The following is a 25,101-nucleotide window of genomic DNA, read 5'->3' on the forward strand; positions in this document are numbered from 1 at the left end:
CTGCAGAGTTCAGTGAGTTCCAGAAAAGTCAGTGTGACCACACCATAGGGAAGCTGGGGAACAATGAGAAAAGATCTAGAAAGGTAGTCAGGATGGCAGAAAGGATAAGACAGATTTTAGGTTGTTTTGGAGATAGTTGTTTAAGATTATGCAAGCCTTGTTAAGGGGCGTTAAGTTTGCAGTTTACAAACTTTTAAGTTTGTGTGTTTTGTATTTTACAAACACTTGCATATTCTTTATCCTTTGTATGGAAAAAAAAGATATGCTTTAAAGTTGTCCAAGCCCTCCAATCATTCACATTTAGGTCCTCTGTTAGTACCTGTATTTTTCAAGACTTTATTAATCTTCACAAAAACTCATTTTGGATATTTCAAAACTTGAGGCCCAAGGCTAGAATTTGCATTGGCTGAGAAATTTTCAAGCCTGTCCAGTTTTCGGTTGCTGGGTCCTATTCTTCTGGTATCCAATTTTGTATTCCTAAAAAAGCATCACTGAACCAAAAGTCAGTAACTTAATAGGAAAGGAAAAAAAACAGAAGGAACTTTCCACTTCCAAACTTAAGCCAAAAGAGAGATTCTTGCTTTATCATTGTTATTTTTGTCAAGAGTGGAATTCTCCAGGTCATACCTCATCAAAACTTAATCATTGCAAATCTTGTACATCTATTATCAAAGACAAATGCCTTTTTCTATTTTGGCCCATGGGGAATGGGAAAAGTTCTTGTCATGGTTTCAGACAACAGCCTCAGAACACCAAATTATGAGGGGGGTCCTAAAATACACTCTCTTGGTTAAATTCAGGATACATGACAAACTTAGGACAGCCCTATCTCCACTTGACTGTTCCTCTCTCCATGAATTGAGCTGATTTGTTTGAAACACTGCCTCAACAAGAAATTCTCAGAAATTAGAGAAGGAAGGTCTCTTTAAAGAAAACCATATACACAGTATCCAGTTGAAGGGAACACTCAGTTGTGCTGCTCAAAGAAAAAAAGCGAAGGGCCTGCTCCGGAACCCCAAATTGGGTAAGGGTAAGGAAGAACACGGCTGAGCCAAGTCGGCGCGTGACCCGCCTTCTGGGGTGGCCTTAGCCAGCGAAGAAGAGATTGGGGAGAAAAGGGTAAGCCCTCGCAGGCTCCAGGTGAGAGCCGCGTGAGTGGGCGGAGAGCCTGGGCACCTCCTATCCGCTCGGGGCGTGCATCCAGAGACCACCTGCTCGGGCCCTGCTCCTCCCCGTTGGCGGGGGGAGAACGGGCCGGCGGCCGCACTCTGCAGCTATAAAGGGCCCCGGGCCGCTGCTGCTCGCCTAGGCTCGCCTTCAGCTCCGCCCTCGTAGCCTTTCTCTCGGCTTGAGCTCGCGCTCTCGCGCAGGCCCCACTCGACCCTCTCGGGCCTCGGCTACTCGGGCCTCGGCGGAAGATGGCGGCTCCTGCGGGTTCGGCAACTCCCGCGGCTCCGGCCAAGGGCTCCGAAGCGGCGCTGGCTGCCGCCTTAGAGGACGTGCCTGAACTGGCCCGACTCCTGGAGGTTGACCCGTACCTGAAACCCTTCGCCGAGGACTTCCAGCGCAGGTAACATGCCACCAACCCGCAGCCCGCCTTCCGGGAGCTGGCTCGGCGTTCCAGCCCCGCCACCCTTCCCGTGCGCGCATGCGTGCTGCCCGGCCTCGCTCCAGTCTTCGCCGCTCCCCGCCCCTCCCTCCCGCGGTCTCCGCACGTCCTCCACAGGCAGGAAGCTTGGTGGGCGTGGTATCCTGTACGCTCAGGCTGTGGCTTTTAGTGGTTTCCCCAAGTTGTGCGTGACCGTCCTGACCCTGGGAGTGGATGCTGAAGCTCCAAAGGAACTTGACTCGTCTCCCCCCTTTCCAGTCAGCGGCTTGCGCCATAGCGGACGTGTTTGGCTTCCAGCGCTCCTTTCCCCCTGTGCTGCGGGTTTCCTCACTTTGTTAACCGCCCGCTTGTTCCTCCGAACGAGTGCGGACCGACTAGCGATTTGTGTAATTGCGTATTTAAAACCTTCTAGTTCACTTCATAGCAAATATTGGGATTTTATCTCCAAGAGGATTTTTCAAAGAAAGATACTATAGATTTTCCCGTTACTATTCCACTTCTTAGGGAAGATCAAGCCTATCTTGATCACTTTTTAACTCTTGGATAAACGTTGATAGTGATTGTACAGCACACTCGTCATGCTTCACACTGCCGCCAGACTTCTTGGGGTCCATTCAGGATGCTTTAATATAGCGTCATGCTTAGCCTATTTCATTGGTTTCCCACAAATAAGTAGAATTTAGTAATTCTAATCAGCCAAATTCAAAAGGTCTCCTTTGTAAAATTAGAATAGTAGTTACGTTCCTTCGTGAGGTAAGCCTATTGTTATTTAGTGGTTTCTGCTCTTTAAGCAGAGCCACTGCAGGATGAAAACTTGCAACAGCATATACACAAGTAATTTAAGTCATAGAAAACATCTAGCAAGTTGGTGACATGAAGCAGCATTGACAGTAATCAAAATGGGTTGATTGTGAGTTTTAACAAGCACACAGTCTTAGCATCGTCACCATATTACCTGAGTTAAGTCTAATCACAGAAACTCACGAGCAAAAAGCTACTCTAGAGATTGTAAGGAGACTGAAGTTGTACACATCTCATTCTGGAGTTTTTATATCGTAATGAATAAGCCCCCTTGAAAGTAGCCTTGTTGAGCTGTTGAACTCATCAGATGATTATGCCTTTATATAAAAGCAATGGGGAGCAGTCCCCTGAAATTGCTTTCAGAATATGCAGTATAGGCTCTCAAAGAGTGCATATAATCTTTAGAGTTGAAGACTGGTTTCAATTTACAAATAGTTAAAAAGAAAAAAAAAAGGTAAAAGAAGGTGATTAAAAAATGTAGACTTTGTTTTATAAATTGTTCCTTAAGACATTCTAGGGTCTGAGGGTATAGTTCATTGATAGAGTGTTGTTTTGGCATGCCCAAGGCCCTGGGTTTAATCCCCAGCATTGGCAGATATTTTTTTCCCCCTAAAAAAAAAACATGGGGAATGTCTTTCTTCTCTGTCCTCCCATTTTAAATGGTCAGGAACAAACTTCTTTTGTCAAGGGTTTCTTTCATGAAACTCCTTTGGGATTGAAGTAATTATAATCATCTCTCATAGTTTGTTAAAACTAATGAGGAGGACAAAGGCCAAAATAAATAAGGGTTCTTGGTAAAAAGAACTGGTCCAATGGGTCCTTCTAAGCCTCACTCTGACCTGGATTCTGCTTTTGTTTTAGGTTGAGTAATTGCCATTTTCTAGCAAACATGTTCCATTTAGGCATAGCAAGTAGCAATTTGGCATTGGTAACTTTAAATTGTTAATAGTGGAAGAATAAGAAATTTCCTCCTTCAAAGGCTGGTTGTTCTACTTATTGATCTGTTAGAATGTGTCCCTTCCAAAATTCAGTGTTGCCAATGTGATGTAAAAACGGTGGGACTTTTATTAGTATGTGATGAGGTGATAAGGACTCCTCCCTTGTGAATGGGATTAAGGCCCTTAAAAAAAAAAAAAAAAGCCTTCCTCCAGCTTTTCCTCCTTTTGCCCTTGGATCATGTAAGGACACAGCATTCCTTTCCTTTGGAGGGTGCAGCAACAAGGTGCCTTCTTGGAAGCAGAGAACACTACTTCCCTGACAGCAGAACCTGCTGATCTCTTGTTCTTACATGTTCCAGTCTCCAGAACTGTGAGAAAATAACTTTCTGTTTTTTAATAAATTATCAAGTTTCAGGTATTTTGTAGTAGCAGTATACGAATAGACTAAATCATTTGTTATATTTCCTCTTCATTCCTGTAACCCACTTAGGCAGTGTGTTCTTGGCTTAACACAGATATACTACCAATTGACCATTTAAGTCCAATGTATGCTTACTAAGGAGCAAAGAAAAATTGAGGTACAAACAACAATATACAAGAATGGTGAAGAGGTGAGCAATTTCTTCTCATTGATGGACCATCATCCTTGTCCAGCCAGCATTTCCTCATTTGAAATTGGGTTGGATCTGTTTGTTGCTCTTTTCACCTTCTCTATGTTAAGAATTCTGAAATGTGGAGGATTAGTGAGTTACTCTGTGCTATAAAATAAAATTAGTACATGATTAGTACCTCCATGATTGTCTCATGGATTGGCTACTTAATATGACATTTCCACTTGGCTCTTTTGCATTTGTTTTTTAACCTGCAGTTTACGCTGCAGTTTTTTGTTGTCATACTTTCAAAATCCTAGTGCTTTAAAACAACATTTAATTGTCCCCATATTACATGCCATCATGAGTAAGCCAAAGGGCTGTTGTCACAGTAGATAAGAACCTACCTAGGCTTATGAAAAGTAGATAAGGACCTACCTAGGCTTATGAAAGGTTTGTTTTGAAACATGCTTCTACAATGGGTAGTGGCAGGAAATAGAGAATAGGTTGAACTATGCATTTTTTTTTCTTAAAGCTTTTGCCTTTCTGTTGGTAAATTACATTGACTGGTGCAGGTCAGCTTGCCATGTGGGTGGAACAGAGGACCAATTTTGGAGAACATTATTCAGAACAATATGATTGAAATAATGCTAATTTATATGTTTTGTTTAAATTTTATATGGGACTTTCCTACATATTATGATATTTCATGCTCATAACAAAACCACGAGGTAGTTAGGATAGGCATTTGTTTTCTTTCACAGGTGAAGAAAATGACATTTGATCAGGTGCCTGGCATGAATTCACATGGCTTGTAAGTGCTTCAGCTGGGATTAATTTTTACTAAAACCATCCCCAACAAGTTCACAAACAACTTCTTGATAGTTTAATGGATCCCTCTCTCTCTCTCTTTTTTTTTTTTTTTTTTTTTTTAGCATTGTACATGTGTATCACTTTGTGGTTCCTTGAAGCCATGGTCTTCCTTTTCTTCCATTATCATTGAGGTTTCTCCTCAGCTTTTTTCAGACCATTTAGTGTGAGATGCTCAGGGCTCTTCCCTAGGTTTTTTGAGTATTTCTGCTTAATATATTTAACCTAGAAATTTTTACCATCCTGTGGATTCCATTTTCTGAGGATACCCTCCATCTGTTTTCATTTCAGATCTTTCTCCTAATCTCAGGAATATTAATAAACACCTTTATTTCCATGTCCTGTAAGTACAAAGCTCAATATGTATAAAACTGAACTTAAAGTTTTTCATTCCAAATGTGTTTGGCCCTTTATACCCTCTGTCAGTGCATGGTATCCTCAATTACCAATTGATCAAGCCTGAGCATGAAGACATGTTCTTAATTACTTCTCTCTCTCCATTTGTTCTGTTGTAGCTCCTCATTCAAATATATACTATTCTGCATTCTTACTGTTATCCTGTTTGAAGTAGCTAGCATATCTAGCCTGGTTTAAAAAAAACAGCCTTATAGCTAATACTTTGTTTTTGAATCTTTACCCTGCCCTACTCACTCTACTCATCTTTACTCAAAAACAGTAATTAGAATGAACTTGGAAATAGGTAAATCTGAGCCTGATGTTCTTTTGCTTAAATCCTTTCAGTTCTTCATTTCCCTTTTGGTACAGTCCATATTCCTTCTCATGACTTCCAAAGGGTCTATTTTCTAGACTCTTTGTGGACTTTTTCAGCTTCATCTTTGCATTTTCCCTCTTGTTCTGTACTATCTAACCAGAGGTGAGTTGGGGGACATACTGTAAGGTGCACTAAAATATCACTAAAATAAATCAGAAATGTGATATACATTTTCTATATATAATCCTTTATCCTTGAACATTGCCAATTTTAATTTCTTATGTATGTCTCCCAAGAAGTTGGGAGAGGTCTAAAAAAAAATTACTGAATAAATATCAAGACAAAACAAGAATTAAAGAAATTTTCTGGTCTTTATCAAAACAGTGACTGTGTTTCAGCTTAGGAGTGAATTAATAAATGAACCTTTTTCTGTGTTTTTTTATTAATATAAAATAATTTGCCCTATAAAATACATCTTTAATGGATGTGTGAAAATTATGAGGTTGAAGGTGTGCCAATATATTGTCACTTTTCTGGATGCCACAGATTTAGTCTTGCCTTGGGTCTAGATAGTCTTGCTTTTGTAGATACTGTGATCTCTGCTTGATGCATTCATTGCTTCTATCCCATGCTAAGTTCCTATACATGCTTCTGGACATGGCTTGCAGATATGTTGTATGCCTTCCTTGACTTCTCTCTATCCATAAGGTTTAAAATGGGGAAAGAGGTTTTGTGAGCTCAAGTGTGTTAAGTGTTACAGTTATAGTGAGGCTCTGTACTTAGTTAGAAATAAGAATATTTTTTACATTGGTATTTAATTAGAATTGGAAAGTAATTTGGATTTGGTGTGTCAGCAATTATACTAACAATTTGTTCTCACTGCATAGAAGTTTTAAATGATAGCTTAGCACCAGGCTAGGTTGTAGGCTCTGAAGAAGGTCAAATGTCTGTGATTTAAGAAAACAAGGAAGAATCTGAATATTATGAGACCTATGTGATGTGCTCTTCTGTTGCCCTTAGCAGCTGAATTCTGTACTAATTCCAGAGTCACTCCTGGATTCTCTGCAGCAGTGGTCAAAAGGCTGTACCTCTTCTCATTTTCAAAGTGCCTTAAAATGACTTTATGGAACATTCTGATTTAGTTTTAGCTGTGGCCTTCTGTGCCACAGTCACTTCTGTGGAGAAGAGACTCTTTAAAAAAAAAAAAAAAAAAATATATATATATATATATATATATATATATATATATATATATATATATATTTGTAGTTGGATACAATACCTTTATTTATTTTTATGTGGTGCTGAGGATTGAACCCAGCACCTTGCACATGCTAGGATGCTAGGTAAGGGCTCTACCTCTGAGCCACAACCCTAGTCCCCCCAAGAAGTAACTCTTCAAGTGATAACTTCTTAGAGGATTCTTTTTAGCTCTCACCATGCTGGGTCCTAGTTAGTCAGTGAGATGATAATACAGTCCTGTGAAATGTGCTACAGTTTTAGACTGATCAGTGTCTCATGCTATTGTTATTTGTAATCGTGCATTAAGCCTTGATTATGCATTTATAGGTATTAAAGAAAAACATGAAAGTGTTTTCTTCTGAAAGAATTGCTGCTACCACATACCTTTTTTTCTAAAGTCAGCTTATTATTTTTTTTTTTAACTTAAGAATAGATTCTCTTCTTGTGGTAATGTCTGCTCATCAGAATATGTTCACCACTGTTTTTAATCCAGAGTTCTTTTGTGTTTAATACCAAAAAAGAGCCCCATTCAGTTTTGTGTTTAGGGGAAATGTGACAAAAGGAAAATTCCACATTAAACTCATGTTATTGTACAACTTACATTCATTGATTTATTATATGTTTTCATTGCAGATTATTTAACATTGTTTGTTATGGTGACTAACCTGTAAAACTAATTTTTTTTCATATTTAAATGATTAGAATTACTTAGGCTCTAAATTTAGTTTTATCACATATACAATGAAGAAAAAAATTGCTGAATGCTTATGTTACAAAGTATAACAGAAAGACAAGGATTGAATTTTGGCTTTCATAACTGTTAAATAGCTTTGAGTTCAAGGGTAAATTAATCAACCTCTGTGAACTTCTATTTTTTTTCCGTGGTAAAAGATGGACAGAACTTTCTAGCGTATCTTGAAAACTATAGCTACATGTAAAGATGCTCAGTAAATAATAATTTGATGATAGTACTATTGGATAACTTTTCAGTTTGAATGTTTACTAGAATTTACTTTTCAGATGATTTTATTTTCTTTAATGCTATATACTGAAATCAAACATCTTCTAAATACTATGACTACAAATCCTCATAACTCTGTTTTGTTGGTTAACCATGTCCTTACTTCAGGGGGTTCCTTCTTTTTGCTGTAGAAATGATTGTATGAATGAGTTAAGGTGGATGGTAGTTTTAATCATGATCTAATAGAGAAGGAAAATAATATGTTTAAACTTTGATCCTTAATTTGGATAGGAAATGATAAGGCAATCGCCAGTTTACTATAAGCTGAAGGCAAGATGAGTCCTGGGATATAATGAGCACAAAGCTCTTTTATTGAGAGAGGTAAATGCTAGCCTGCAGAAATTCAAAATCACTTTCTCTTGATCTTCCTTTTCTGTCTTTTCTCTTCTTTCATCTGACTGCTAAGTGTTCATATTCTTGAGCATCAAACAGCTGCAGGGATTTTCTTCCTCCTGAACTCTGTATGGTTAGAAGAATGGTCATACTGAGTTTACTAATAGCAGGAATAACTTTGAAAATAAAACTTAATGTGGAAGAAGAAAAAATATATAATATCAAGTTAAAAGTTTGAACATGAGCGAATTATTTCAGTACAGTGTGAACTTGTGACATGGCATACTAATAAGAAAAAATGAAATCTGTTTTCTTTTGATATTTGATGATTTATTTTCCATGGATTTGATTTTTGGCATAAGAAGCATACAGAAAAGTAATGAAATATTCATATTATTTTAATAGATCTATTGAACCATTGATTATTGAACCATCAAGTAAAATGAAACATAATCTTTGAGATTCATTCGTTCTACAATACAAAGTATGATATTTAGAATCCACATCTGTATGTCTACTTCTTGCATAGGTAAATTTTAAGTTTTATAAATATTCAACAAATAAGAATTAGTAATTTGTTTCAATGTTACTCAGTATACCTAATTTATTTTCATTTTCATAAATAATAAGTTCCTATCTACAGGTTATATTTAGTTATGAATAGGTGCATAATATCCATATGCATGTTGTTAAAAAAAAAAAACTCAATAACATCACTTTTACGTTTAGATTCCAACATACTCTCAACAGAAAATCTTACAAACTGAATTATAGAAAGAAAAGTTTGTTAACTTTTTGAATAAAGTAAAAGTAAGTGGTTTGGGCTGTAGCATGGATCCATACATCTTTATTCTTCTGCTCTATTATCCTTAGCATGCAGTCTCTATTCTTAAGACAAGAGGATAACTGAGCACAGGTTGACACCAGATCCATGTTCCTAGCAGGAACATTTGTGAATTTACTAGAGTGTTCCAAGCATGTTAATTTCTCATAAACAATATGTAGTTCTTTCTTATTACAGATTATTAACCAGAAGTGTCCCATTGTCATCTGTAACTGAAAGTGAGCCTGCATTACCATGGCTCAGACATATCTTCCTAAGAGTATTTCCTTTTGCAGGACTCTTTGCTTTTAAGAGGAGGCCTCATTTGTCTAAAGATGAAAAGTTCCAGCAAGACTAGTTAATAGACCTTCAACATCACATGTATGTACAGATTTTTCTGAGTAGAGTCCAGGTTCTTCCACTTTTTCAGGGAGAGGACCACAGCCACATTACTTAATATCACTAACACCTAAGTCATTGCTTTTGCTTTGCTAGATCTGATTTTTTTTTTTTAACATTCCTTTCTTCAGGGATTTACAGAGCTTTTGCACTGTGCTGTCCCAAAATGAGTTGATCTGATCTCTGATTACTTGGCACCATGTCTTGGGAGGCTCCATTGTTGTCTTTTTTTTTTTTTCTTTTCTTAAATTTCTTAGATGGCCTAACCTTAATATTTTGACAAGAAATCAATTTGTTAATTTCCAATTATTTTTCCATCTATCTTGGACTTATGAAAAACAGCATTGAAGTTATTTGGAGAATAGAATCTTTGTGGAATTATCAAGAAAAAGAGAACTAAATTAAAGATGTCAATTAATTTACGCTTAGACTTTAAGACATAAACTGTGTTTTGTTATCTGCATGCAAGCTTTTGAGACTTTAACGTTATATATTTCTATGATTTCTTTTTAAAGCTTAAGATGTATATGTAGATGCAGTTAGAACTGTCATTCTTCAGAATATGCCCACCACAAACTTTTCATACAAATAAAGGATTATCATTATAGGCAAGTTGGGTTGTCTTTGACAGTAGGACTAAGGGCAATTTGTAGAAGAACGCCATTCGTGGGTTTTTTTTTTCCTTTGAAGAAAATGTATTTATATTTTATACATAAAGACTTCACATTTGAATAGTTCTAAATATTGAAATTATTCAGTGATTTCACAGTTAATTATATTTGACTAGAAAATTAATGTCTATTGAGTACCCACTGTGTGCCAATAACTCACATATTTTACTCCACCTATTTATACATATTAGTAAACCCTTTTAACAGTTGACAAAATAAATACTTAATTTTTTTATAAGAGCAAGTTTAATTTATTTGTTTTTGCATTTGACAAAATACAACATCCTTTTATGTTCAAAACACTAGAAAAACTAGGAATAATACGAACATATCTTTTGTAAATGCTATCTTTGCTAAGCCCAAGGTCAACATCGTTCTAAATGGAGAAAAATTGAAGGCATTCCTTTAAAAACTGGAACATGACAGGGATGCCCTCTTTCATCACTTCTATTTGATATAGTTCTTGAAACACTGGCCAGAATAATTAGACAGATGAAAGAAATTAAAGGGATACACATAGTAAAAGAATTCAAGTTGGCAGTATTTGTTGATGTTATGATTCTATACCTAGAAGATCCTAAAAGTTCCACCCGAAAACTTCTAGAACTAGTAAATGAATTCAGCAAAGTAGAAGGATGTAAAATCAACACCCATAAATCAAAGGCATTTCTATACATCAGTGATAAATCCACTGAAAGAGAAATTAAAAAACTACCCCATTCACAATAGCCTAAAAAAATAAAATAAAATACTTGGGAATCAAACTAACAAAAGAGGTGAAAGACTTCTACAATGAAAACTACAGAACACTAAAGAAAGAAATTGAAAAAGACCTTAGAAGATGAAAAGATCTCCCAAAATCTTGCATAGCCACAATTAACATGTTCAACATGGTCCAACTACCAAAAGCATCATTTATTTTTGACGTCAGAAGATTAATGTTGTGTCTGGAATTATATTATTATTTTTTTTTTCTAAGAGGTAATGGGTCTAGCATGCAGTATCATTCCATATTACTATTTAGAGATTATGAGTAATGTCTGAGTTACTGTTGCTTTTTAATTATTTTAACTCTTCTATGAGGAGGACTGGTTATTATTCCAGAATTCTGATGTTTCACGAATGAGTTAAAGGTTTGGATTTTATTTTTTCTCTTTGAGCTCTTATCTTTCTGTATTCAAAAATTCTTGGTACTTTTGTTTGCATATTTGTTTTATGTTTATGCCTGACTCTTCTATCCTCTTGACCTTTTCAGTTGGCAGTTTTGTTTTGTGTGTTTAAGTTGGTCTCTTTTTGCTTTACTTCTTCAACATGACTTTTATTAAAAATAATATACTATGCATCCACTATTAAGCAAAGCTCTAATCACAAATATAACATATAGGCAGAAATGTATGCATAGAAATAAAAGTGTATCAAAATTGAGGGTTGATTGCAGCAGGTTTAAAGTGCTTTTTAGTCAGAGACCATTTAAAAAATATTGTGGAGATTGTTTTGAGAATTGCAAATTTTGTTTAAAAACAGTATCATTTTGAAATAATTATAGAATCATAGGGAGTTGCAAAACAAATACAGAGAAGGCTCTTATACCTTTCCTCAAACTTGCCCCTGTGGTAATACCTTGCACAACTGTAGTGTGGTATCAAAATCAGGAAATTGACATTTGTACAATTTACAGAGCTCATTCAGCTGTCTTCAGTTTTTGCTGAAGTGTCAACACTTCTTTATAGTTTTATTCAATGTATGTTAACATAACTTAATGGGGGCGATGGTCAGCATCTCATTTGGGGGTTCTTCTTCCTGCTAAGGAGGGTGTAAGCCACCTGGAAATTTAATGTCTAAATTAATTAGTGAAGAGCAAAACACAAATAGTCAGAAATATATTTACATAAAGCAGAGCCCCTGATAGATCTAGTCCACATGGGTGCTGGAACTAGATAAAGGAAAGATGGCCCTGTGGTTTATTTAAGGGGGTACGTCAAAGGCAGGGATAGGGTTTCAAGGGCGGAATCTTGCTTTGTGATGTCTTGCAGTTAGGACGTTGATTGGCACCTTGGCAGGTCAGATCCATCCCAGGTGCTGTGTGGGATCTTTGGCAGAACTTGAGGGGGAAGTTCACCTGCATCACAAGATCTATCCCTGTGGGGGTGCCACAGGAAGTTCCCAAAGCCAGACTTACTTCTTCACTATTCTACAATGCGCAACAAAGTCCACACACAGCCCATGGATGGCTTGTGACAATAACAGTCACCACTCTTCATACTACCACTCTACTCCAGTCCCTAACTTTGATAACTGCTATCTTGGTTTCCATCTCTCTAATTTTTTTCATCTTGCAGGTATTATATACATTAAATCATATATAAGCTTTTGAGATTGACTTTGTTCTCTCTTTCAGCATAATGTCCTTGAGGTCTGTACAAGTTACACATAGCAATAGTATGTTCCTTTCTGTCACAGCAGTATTCTGTTGATGAATGTACCATCTATTTAGTTTGTTCATTTACCTGTTAAAGGAAATTTAGATCGTTTCTAGTTTTTGTTTCTTTGGGAATATTACAGTAAAACTTAGATATGAGTATTTATGTGCAGATCTTACATCTCTAAAATAAATGCCCAGAAAATAATGGCTGGGTTAAGTGGTAACTGTATATTTAGTGTTATAAGAAATTGTCAACTATTTTCTACAGTATCTGTACTATATTGTATACCACAAGCAACGTGTAAGAGACCTAGTTTATCTGTATCCCTGCCAGCACATCCTATAATCACTGTCTTTTTTTTCTTTATTTTAGCTATTCTAATAGGTGTGTAGTGATATGTCATCATGGCTTTTAAATGCATTTTTCTTATAACTATGCTGAAAATTGTTTTAACATGTTATTTGCCATCTTTATACTTTTTTTTTGTGTGTGTGTGAAATGTGTGTGTCTTTCACCAATTCTCCAACTGGATTAATTTTTCTTTGTTTTAATAATTCTTTATATATTCTAAGTCCTTTGCAGATATTTACTCCTAGACTTAGCTTGTCTGTTCATCTTCTAAACAAGTTCTTTCACAAAAGCAATTGTTTTTAATTTTATTGAAGTCCAATTTTTAAGTTCTCTTCTTGGGTGGATTATGTATTTGTTGTCATGTCTCAAAGCCCTTTGCCTGGCTCTAGGATTGGAAGATTTTTTTCCCTAATGTTTTCTTGTAAATTTGTTTTTGTTTCATATTGTGTTCCATTTTGACTTAATTTTTGTATAACTTTTGAGGTTCACTTTTATTGTACTGCCTATGTGTATGATTCTCTTCAAAGATTATGAACTGACAGCTTTCATTGGGAAGCCACCTAAATAAAAACACACTAGTCTTTAGTATATTTTAGGTCTCATTGAAATATATAAACTGACAATTCTTATGTGTGATGTAGATTTCTGAAAGCATAGGAATGAAATAATCTGTCAGTTTTGTTATTTATAATGTCTTATTTTAACTTTTGGTTATTACATTAAGGGAGCTGCAAAACTTTAAGAAGCAGGGGAAAATTTGTGAAATACATAATAATCTTGGTAGATACCTCATGTCTTTTTCTTTACAGCTTTAAATTTTTTCTATTTCCTATCATGGCACAATATTGATTTATTGATTTTTATTCCAAACAATTCTTAATATGAATTTTTATAGACTTCAAGTTATAATTATAATTTGATTAAAAAATTATGTCATCTACTTAGAATGTTTTCATTTGACACTCTCAGATACTCTGTTCTATATTATAAAAAATTATTTTTTTTCAAAATGCAAGTTTCATTCACTTTTTCTGTTTACTTAAAGACAAGTAGATCTTCTAAAATTTTATGTGGTTCTTTCATTTGTAGGAATGGACTTGTTAATTCTTAACTAAGGAAATGTCAATATTTTCCCAAATTAGTTTCTTTTTAGGTAACTGAAATTAGACTTTGGTTTTCTTTAATCTTAATATTTACTTTGATGTTTAATCAGGTTCATTGTGCTATTAAATACATGAGAAATCAGAGCATGTTGATTTCCAAATAGAACTTTGTCAGACATTGAAATTTGAAAGTTGTGAGTACATTTATTTGACAGTTGGGAAAACTTATGAATAAAATAGGTAAGCTTATATCTGTCTGCCTTTGGATAGAAGGGAAAAGTGGAGCTTTTGAGGATATCTACAATTATAGCTCACTCTGATGAATATGAGGCACTCAGGATCAAAAAGTGATTTCTACCAACTCTACAGATAATGGATTATGATAATCATTACCATCATCACAGTAATTTGTTATGATTTATATCTACATCATGCTAGTGCATTGGGGTCTGAGATTCTGTATTTTTTTCAGAAGACTTCCAGGTGATGCCATTTGATAGATATTTGTTAGTAGCCAAGCATGGATCACATGATCTGAGACCTTAGATCAAAACTTAGCAGCTCAGTTCACAATAGCTAAGCTGTAGAAACAACCTTGGTGCCCTTCAGTAGATGGATAAAGAAAATATGGTGTGTGTATACACACACACACACACACACACACACACACACACAAAATGGAATATTAGCCATAAAAATTAATGACTTTTACCAGTAAGTGGATGGATCTAGAGACTATTATGCTAAGCAAAATAAGCCAATCCCCCAAAACCAAAGGTTGGGTATTCTCTCTGATATGTGGATGCTAACACACAATAAGGGACTGGGGAGGGGAAGAACAGAAATTCATTGAATTAGACAAAGAAGAATGAAGGGAAGGGAAAGGGGACAGGAATAGGAAAGACAGTGGAATGAATCTGACATAACTTTCCTATGTACATATATGACTGTACCACAGTGACTCTTCACATCATGTACAACAAGACCAGAAGCCTTATTAGGATGAGATATATTGCATCCTTGTGTAAACATGTCAAACTATACTGTCATATATAACTGAAAAGAACAAATAAAAAAACCCTGAGTTAATAAAGAGCTAAATCGTCTCCTGTAAATATTTTAAGTATATATTTCAATTTCTGAAAATAATATATCTATACTAATGTAGTTAACCAAGTCATTTAATTTTTTGATGGTCACTATGAGTTTTACAAGGCTTCCTGTAAATAAAGGGGTTGATTTTATTAGTAATATCAGAGTTGCCTTTTATTAAATCTGCATTGTAACTTTCACTGTTGCAAATAGGTCTTGAGGCTGAAATATAGAAGGTGGTTACACAGAGAAAATTGTTCCCCATAATGGATGCTCCAGGATATGTATAGGCATTTGAGTCACAGGTTGTTTCATAATTTATTTTCAACATCTTCTTTGTTATGGGTATTTTTCTATGTGGTAGCAGAACAAATATATGTAAGATAAGCTTCCTATCTTATTGGAGCTCAAATAGACATATAAATACAGTTGCAGTAGATATTTTTGGAGAGTTCAGTGTAGTACTGATGAGAGGATACTCCCTCCTATTGAGGAAAAGGAGAATATACCAGAGTGTATTTGAATTGCTTTAAATTTTTTAAAATTAGTTCTTTAAACTCTGTAGAACTGAGTCTTTTAGAATGTGGACAGTCTATGAGCCTTTTTGAAAGAGTCAAAGAATGTACTAGCTAAGACATTAGTCTTAATTAAAGCAGTTATGAAGATATCATGTGACCTTATACACAAGGTTTCTTATAGCTAAAATCTTCTTACAAAATGGTTCATTTGCAAAATATGCTTGTGTAAGAATGCCACATTGTGTAAGAATAGAATCCTGTAAAATAGTTTGTAAATCATGTCTGAAGGCACAACAGCCTATTTCTTTTATAACAGGCTTGTTTTGGACAGGATAGTGGAATTATTTTTAGAATAAATGAGGTAACTCCCAAGTAAGTAAAGGGGATCCATTCCTGAGTGAGTCAGGGCATTTTATAATTGAGTATAACTTGGCTAGAAGGTGTTCCAGAAAAGTAAATGAATGCTGCATGCCTTCACTTGATCCTACCTTACATATTTTTTCTAGATCTGCATTTTATTTAGTGGGAATATAATATTAACCACATATGTAATTTAAAAATTTCTGGTAGTCATATTTAAAAAAGCAAAAAGAAATAGATGAAATGATGTTTCAAGGCATATATTATTTAACCCATTGTATTAAAAGTATTTCAACATGTAATTAATAATTCCAATCAGATATTTTACTTACTTTTAGTCTTTGAAATCCGATGTATATTTTATACTGATAGTACATCTGAGACTAGCCATACTCCAAGTACTTAATAACAATGTGTAACTAGTGGCTACCATATCATACAGGATAGGTTTTAATGATGTATTTGAAAGAGGAACACATCTCCTAGAAAGAGTCTGAAGGGGAAGATTAAAGAGGGAGAAAGGTTTAGTCAGCTCTGTGTCAAGGTAATTAAAACCCATAAGTATTCCAACTTGAGGAAAGTGACTCTCCAGTTATTGACTGATAACTGGCTTCCTGTGTGTGTGTGTGTGTGTGTGTGTGTGTGTGTGTGTGTATTTTTTTTTTTTCCAAGAGAAATAAATGAATTGTATCTTAAATGTAAACAGGGAGGTATTTTACATAAAGATTGACTGGGGTCAGTTAGGTAGCTGTGTTTTCCCTAAGTTATTTGGCATGGCTAGTTCACATTGCTCTTTTATTTAGGTAATTCTTAACTCATGTCACATTTTCCCAAGTTAAATGCATTATATAGGTCCAATAAGGCAACAATACAAATAACATGAAAAAAATCGTGGGCCAGACAAAATAAATTTGATAAAGATTTACTTCTTGATAAAGTGATTGAGATCAGGTGACTGTTCTCGTCCTTAATAGCCCTAGACCTTTCTGGATGTGTCAACTTCACTTGGACCTAGCCCAAATAACAGCTGTTCCTAACTTCCTTGTCCCAAGAATCTTATGTGCTGTGACTCATTATGACTTGCATTATTCCAGAGTTGATCTCTGCTTGTAAGAGAGAAATGTTTCAAAGACTGCTTCTCTGTCACTCTTAAAACTAGTGACAATGTTGTGGATACATGTCTAAAAAAACACATTTGCCTTGTTTTTGTCTTCTTTCATAACTTGCTTTTCTTCCATCCTCATGATGGTAGTTTATTTAGTGTTAATGAATTTTATTTATTTTGTACCTATTTATTTTGAATACCTAATTGTTAACCTTGTAATCATAGTGAAAACATTGCCATTTAGAAAAGTTTTTACCTCATCAGCTATCAGTCAGATTCTTTCTTGAATGCTGTTTTCCTGCCATCTTCAGTATTGTTTTCCATAATACACTGCCAGTACATGCTGACTCACTGAGCATCCTGAGATGCTGGATGTGTGTTTTGAATTTGAGAAGAGAAGAATATAGTTAGGCACCTATTATTGTTCTTTTGGTATTTTCTGTAGAACTTAGAATAGAGGTTTGTACTCAAGGGGTGTTTTGCAAATATATATTGACTGGGGGTCTGGTCCAGCTTGTTCTGTAATATTACAAATCTAGAAATACTTATTACTGTAGTTGTTTGAGGGTCCCTAGGAATGCTTGAATGTAATTCTTCTATCATGTAGTGGCCTGTGGTGGGCAAAACCTCTTCCATATACAGCTTAACCTTTCTCGTGTCTAATACTACTCATGAAGAAGATTGTAATTTGTGCATTGTGCTTTTATCAGGCTGCTGTTCCCAATGCAGTTAGTATAATTTTTCATTTCCTAACAGTCCTCCGGCAATTCTGTTTAACATGCTTTCTATTTCAGAACATTCTTCTATTTAAAAAACTTCTTTTGCCTCAGGCCCAACATGCTTTTCCAGCCAGGCCAGTAGTAATTTCTATCTTTGCAGGCTTCACTCACCTTCATTGTTAAAATTCTATGTGGGTTTCTTAGGAACATCTGCTTTTGTGTTTATGGTATAGCAATTGCTGGGATGCCTCTGTCTTTTATTTGTTGATATTACTTTGGTTCCTAAAAATAGTATATCATTTTGATTACTAAGTGAAAGACATGCCTAATTTTTATTTTTATTTCATATCTCTTTTAGTTTATATAATAAATCATACTTCATTTTGTGAATGAATAGAGTTTTAATCTTCCATATGAACTTTTACAGTCATAAATACAATTTTCTTGAACAACATTGTTCATAGGAGAATAAGATCTTGATTTACTGATTTAAAACAAAAATATTCAAGTTCATTTAATACATTGTAAATTCCTATTGTATCTTAATAGTTAAGTTACCTGAATTGCCCTCCAAAGTGATTATGAATTAGGTTTGATTTTTGCTTGGGATGAGATACATCTTAGCTGCTTTTTGGATCTAAGATGGTAATAATGACACAATTTAGAGATATTTTAGTGGAAAAAGTCCAATTAAACAAAAGCATATAGGACAAAGCCTTTGTCCTCTTATTATAAGCACTTTTGGCTTACACTGAGGTAGATTTTGAATTATCTGTTATCAAGATTTTAAAGAGAATTTAGTATGTATGGAGAGAACTAGGGCTAAAGTAGAATTAGAATTCTGGGTATATTTTAAATATGTAGTGTATACATTTGTACATCTTATGTGTGTGTATAAATATCTTTTATATCATGCCTCGTCTTAGTTGGAACATACGTTCTCTTATTCATTGTGCTGATTTCTATGTACAAACATGGGAGAAATGGGAATTTTCCTGTCTTTGGGGGTAGTCAGCATACTGTTAAGAAGGAGTAAGGAAAAATTCTTCTTTATTGGGTTATAGTTTGCATTTTAAATTTCATTGCTGTTCCTCTCAACTTCCATCTGTGTTGACATTTGGGAATTTTGTCATTGCTCTTTCTCAAGTGGAATGGAAAAGCTTAAAACAGAATTTACACTTTTAGATACAACTGACGTTCTATCACATCGTGACTCTCTCCAGGTCTGAATGCTTTTTATTTGGCATTAAAAAATATCAGACATTTTGAAGAACTAAATATTCTCAAGCTTACAGTGCTATTGATTAAAATACATTATTAACATCCATATTTGCATTAATGGAGCACTCTGACTAAAAATACAATGATAAATATTAAAGTTTTAGGCACTTAATATTTTATAGCATCAGAGATGTTTTATATGGATATTAGTTGGCATTTGTTAATTTCATAGTGGTTTTATTTTAATTTTTAATTAAGGTTCAGGTAATAATCTAGGAAATAATGTAAATCTGAATAAACCACAAATAGCCAGATTTGGTGCTATATGATTTGTATGTTATGTTGGCTCTTTTTTTTTTTTTTAACCTTTTAAATCCCAGTCATTTGGCATTTTCTCCCTTTGTCATTCTGTCTGTCTCTTCTGCCCACTACTCTGTGGGTGTGTGTATTTGTATAAGATCTTCAGATGAATAATTAGTTTTGGACCTCAGTCTAGTTATTAACTGGTTTGGCTGGTTGGTTTTCTAAGACTTTTTTCAACCATTTTATATTTATGATGGATTTTTTTTAAAGAAAACATTAGGTTTTACATTTTAAACAAATTGTATGTTTGGTTTCTGACACCCTCAGACAATACCTTAGAAGTTAGTTTTCCTAATGGAGCCATGAGATAATGAAGTTTACATGACTGAAATTTAGGAGTGGTTTTTGTTTGGGGCCACTAATTTAAGTAATGTCAAAGACTAAAAAAAAAGTGGCATAAATCTCCCCAAATTTATTACTTCAAAATGGCAAGATTGGACCATTGAATTTTAGTTTTAGTGCTGGGAAGCAAGGCCAGAGGACTAGTGGAGTAGTTATGAACATATATAATTCATTCTGTGGGAAGCATGGGAAACAATAAAAAATTATTTATTTCTTTAAGTAGAAATAATTATCAGGTTTTTTTGGGGGGGATATGAAGGTTGTATTTGAAGTTTATTTAAGATCTGAGAAAAGATATTTTAAGATCATTTACTGATGATATTTAAAGATATTTAAAGATCATTTTAGATTTTCCTACATAAAATGACAGTGTATACAACGTTAACTCTGGAACAGATACAGGTGGTTATCATGTCAACAATTGTAATAATATTTTTGACAAGACTTTGAGTCATTTGTTTTCACTTCCCTTCTTGTCTAGTGATCAGAAATCTATAGGAACATTTCCAAAGATAAAAAGAGGTAATTTATATGGGATTTCTTTGTATTGTATCATGGTGTTTCTGTGTAGTGAGGTGTATCAGGATTGGTGTAGGTTAGTGAATGTTTTAGTTAGGAAGTATTTGTTTTTGACTTTTATGAGATAATTTTTATATAATCTTAATAAAAAGGTAATTGGTAATTTAAGAGTGAATATCATTAGATATTAGCAATATTTTGTGGTAATTTGTGTGTTCTTTTGTCAGGGCCTTTCCTCCTTATTGCTTTCTTCTGGTTCCAGTTATGTTCTTGGCCTTTAGTTGATCTTCTGGCTGATCAGCCAAATTAGAGGTCAAGTGATAATAGCTGATAATAGCGTAATGTTATTCCCTTATGTGTTTGAATGTAATGGTGTGTGCTGGCAAATCAAAAATCAACCATTTGAGAATTTATGAAACTTTTAAAATATGCATAGAAGGACATTCTTTTTTTTTAATGTTTGTTTTAACTGGTATCTGCAAATTTGAAATGTTGGTCTTTAAAACAATCCAAACAAAACCCCTAAAACAGTCATGCACTACTTGGTCACATGTTGGAGACCATCTGACTCCTATTCTAATTTTTCTTATAAATTAGAAGAACACTCTAGGGAGTATAACTCTAGTTGAGTATAACTGCTGCAGTAACTACCTGAAGGCTACACAATAAGGCCTGGAATTAAAAATTGATAGTATGGAATGGCTAAATGTATTGTAAATTTAGTTTTTTTTTCCCCCTAACAATACAAATTTCTCAGAATAGTGCCTCTGGATCACCTCTGGGTCTTGTTAAAATGAAGATTTAGGGCTGGGGGGCGGGGGGTGGCTCAGAGGTAGAGCACTTGCCTAGCACATGTGAGGCACTGGGTTCAATTCTCAGCACTACATACAAATAAATAAATAAATCTATGTCCATCTACAACTAAAATATATTAAAATAAAATGAAAATTTAGTAGATCTGGGTTGGAGGCCTGTTAATTTGCATTTTAAACAAGTAATCAGGTGATGTTGAGTAGTAAGGGCAAAGACTGCAAGTGCAGTTATTGATTACATTAACAATCCACTTTTCTCTTAAGTCAGATTATCTTTTTCTTTGGTGGGGAGGGGTTGTAAAGTCCTTGCTTAGCATCTGGATGGCCATCTTAAGTGACAGTCACCATTTTAACAAAAAATTCATTTTCTGCCCAAGGGCATTTCTGAGAAAGGCTCACCATCCCTAATACCAACCTTACCCTTAGGAATTAGGACCTGCCTGGCTCTAATCCCTGAGCCTGCCCCCTAAAACTCCCAAACCCCAAGCCTGTTTTGTCTCTCTTCATCTATGGAGAGATGTGCCTTTATTAGTCAGCTCTGACAAACTCTCCTGTGTATCTCTGCCTTGTTTCCCTGTTCCTTGCTTTCCTTTCAGGGGTGGGCCTTGTTTACTAAAACATATTTACCTGTGTTTTCATTAAAATCATATTCTTTTAATTTATTAAAAAAATCTTATTACTTTTTACTGCAGTGCTTATACTGCATAAAAACATATCACTATAAACCAATTTCTCAAAAAAGTTTGCAGCTCAAATTAACTTTCTCCCCATCCCTCATTTACAATTAAGGGGACCTTGATGTTGCTAATTTGAGTGGCTTATCCAAGATGGTAAAATTTTTCTCTGTTAGAGATTAACTCAGTCTAGTAATCATCACATTGTACTAAAATATTCCATTTTAAAACAAGTTGGTGTTCTAGTGATTATATGATCTTTTCAATGCATTGCTTGCTTCAAAGCATATTCCTTATTAGCTCTCAGAATTTGTTTTTTTGTTTTCTTTTTCTTTTTGATTGTGGCACAGAATTAAGGTCTTTTGTAATTTGGAAATGAGGCCCCCCCCCAAAAAAAAAAAAAAAGCTCTTAATGGCAGGGATATTCAGAGGTAAACCATTAGATTATGAGAGCTGTAATCTAATCAGTCTATCTTAGTTTGATTGGACCAACTGGATGGTGGGGCCTGGCTTGAGGAAGAGGGTTCTGGGAATATGTCCTGGAATGTAACTGCCCCCCCCCCCCTTCCTGGTAGCCATGAGCAGAGGACTGGTTCTCTGCCTTGATGTTTTGATTCACCTTATGTCTTAATCAATGGAGTCAGCTGATCATGGATTGAAACTCTGAAACTGTGAGCCAAAATAAGCTTTTCTTTCTCTAAGCTGTTCTAGTGTGGTATTTTGGTTATAGCAATGAAAAGCTAAAACAGAAATGATATCAGGATTGGAGTCATTTGCTGTGACTAACCTGACCATGTTTTTTGAACCTTTTATTTATTTTATTTTATTTTTTTATTAGTTGTTCAAAACATTACATAGCTCTTGACATATTTCATACATTTGATTCAAGTGGGTTTTGAACCTTTTAAATATGATTTGTGGCAGGAGTTTGGAAATATTTGGAGATGGAAGCTGGAGAAGATTGAGAATTTTCATAAGCAGGGCTTAATAGGCAGTTCTAGTGGGAGCTCAGAAGACCAGCATGCTAATAGGAATGTGAACAGTAAAGACTATGCTTATGAGGTTTCAGAGGGAAATGAAGTCTCTATTGGGAGTTACCCTAAAAGCCATTTGGATTAAATTCTTGCAAAGAAATTTGCTACATTTTTTTGTCTATGTTCTGAGACTGTGTGAGATTGAATTTTAAAATGATATACTAATTAATCTGTTGGAAGAAATGTCAAGGCAGCACAGTATTTAGGCAGTGGCATAGATCTTGCTGGCAGATTTTAGCCAGAATTATTGTGATAATCAGGAGAGAAGACAGAGCTGAAAGATTTAAAAAAACTTGCAGTTTGGCCACAAAAGGGCTTGTAAAATTGAGGCCAAGGAATGTGTGGTATTTGAAGACATTACCACCACTTTTGTATTGCATAAACACAATAGGAAAGATGGCTTGAGGCCTCTCAGGAGAATGTAAGACCACACCCATTACAGGCCCAAGGGTGTAGAAGTGAAACCTCATTTAAGAGACTTAGGGGCACTCTGCTCCCATAGGGGGTTTAGAAAGCTGTTTTATTTCCCTAGGATTTGTTTCTCTGTGCTCAGCCACCTCGGCACTGAGAAGATGCTGCAGCTATGGTCCTGGGGGCTCAGCTATTGCTTGAGTTAGCAGCAGACCTTGTCATCTTCCCTATAGTGCTGGTTTTGTAGGAATGCAGGATGGTAGAGTTAAAGGATAATGCAGGCTTCCATCAAGATTTCAGTGGAAGGCCTGGGAGGCCAGGCAAAGTATAGCATGGTTAGAATCCCTGCAAGCTTTCCCGAGAGGACATGTATAAAGCTGTGAAGGTGAAGCCAAAACTGAAATGGAGACCCAGGAATTAAGAGATGTCAATAATGTGGACTGTCTGCTGAGTAAAGCTGCTGGCTGTGGAGAGAGGATCAGAGAAAGGCCATGAGCACTGCAACTGGCAAGGCCAAAGGGTCAGGATTGCCAAAACCCTTTGGAGAGAACATCTTGCCACCATGTTCTCCAGGTTCTAGAGGTGGAGTTACAGAAATGTTTGTCCATCTGTTTAGATCTTGTTTTGGTTCCATCCTTTATTTCTGTGACCTTATTCCTCCCTTTTGGAATGGGAATGCTTACTTTGTGCCACTATATATTGGGTATATGTAATTTACTTGTGATTTTTATAAGGACTAACAGCCAAGAGTTTGCCTTGAGTCTCAGAAGAGATTTCGGAGTTGAAATTTTGGGAAGTGTGGGAACTGTTAAGACTGGGAACTTTTAGAGATATACTAAATGCATTTTGCATCATGAAATGGATATGAGCTTTTGCTGGAAAGGGTGGGATACTACTACGGTTTGAATATTGGATGTCCCTCCCCAAACCCCTGTGTTAATAATGCAGAAATAATCATAGGTAGAATGATTAAATTATGAGATCTATAACCTGATCAGTTCATAATAGTTTGAATGGATTGGGTGGTAACTGTGAACAGATGGAATGTGGTAACTGTAAACAGATGGAGTCACTGGGGGTGTACCTTAGAAGGGTTCATCTCCATGTGGCCCCTCTTTCTTTGCTTCCTGGCCACTGTGAGTGGAGCAGCGCTCCAGTGCCTTTCCTTTCCATCATGGCATTCACCCAACTTTGGGCCCAGGGCAATGGATTCTGTCACTCCTGGGCTGAACCTCTAAAACTGTGAGCCAAAATAAACATCTCCTACTGTAAGTTGTTGTCAGGCACTGTGGTCATAGCTATGAGAAGCTGACTAATTCAACATGTTGGGATTTTGTGAAGAATGAATTATGATTTTGGTTTTCGATTAGAAAGCCACTCTATTTAACATCTGAGTTTTCTTGAACCATGTAATATCATCCCAGAGATCCAGAGAATGTTTGGATTTGTGGGATGGTTTATATGTATTTTCAGTGTTCTGAAATCCAGAGAAGGAAATGTTTCAGTTACAATCTGCTAGAGATAATCAATGCAAGGAAATCTTTTAATAAACTGCTCTGTAGAAGTGACTGTTATAAACAGAGTTTATTGTATTATACAAGGGGAATAAATACTCATAAAGATTTAGAACATGGATTTGGGGGTGAATTTTAAGTTTGAATTTTTGGCTGTATGTTGGGACATATTAACTTCAAAGAGCCATAGTTTTTTTCATAAATAAAAAGGACACCAAATATAGTTATGTGGCAGGGTTGTTCTAAGGATTAATCTTAGTGGGAGATGTATTTAAGGCTTTTAGGATGTTAATCAGCAAATAATAAACACTAAAATATGTAGTATCCATTGTTAATATTATTAGTATCACATTTTTTTGGAATTAAGATTTTCGTCAGACAAGTGAAGTACTGTGAAAAATATAGAAATTTAAGCAAAAACTATGGTTAATTTTTATAATGATTGCATACGTGCTTTTGATTAATGTAAAAAAATAGGTAATTAGTAGAAATATTTTCTAAAAGAGTAGAATTATATTTCAGTCCTCAAAT

At 35.3% G+C, this 25,101-nt stretch overlaps 1 protein-coding gene across 1 annotated transcript in view; it reads left to right on the top strand.

Moving 5' to 3' along the window:
• Positions 1 to 1,024: 1,024 nt before the first annotated feature.
• Positions 1,025 to 25,101, top strand: part of GBE1 (1,4-alpha-glucan branching enzyme 1) — a 252,721-nt gene continuing 228,644 nt past the window's right edge. Inside the window, exon 1 of the mRNA XM_081301178.1 lies at positions 1,025 to 1,570. Coding sequence (XP_081157304.1) covers positions 1,419 to 1,570 — 152 coding nt within the window. The 5' untranslated portion in view covers positions 1,025 to 1,418. The remainder of the gene's footprint in view (positions 1,571 to 25,101) is intronic.

Source organism: Spermophilus citellus (genome assembly GCF_964194105.1).
Source record: "Spermophilus citellus genome assembly, chromosome: 7".
NCBI classification, from domain to species: domain Eukaryota; kingdom Metazoa; phylum Chordata; class Mammalia; order Rodentia; family Sciuridae; genus Spermophilus; species Spermophilus citellus.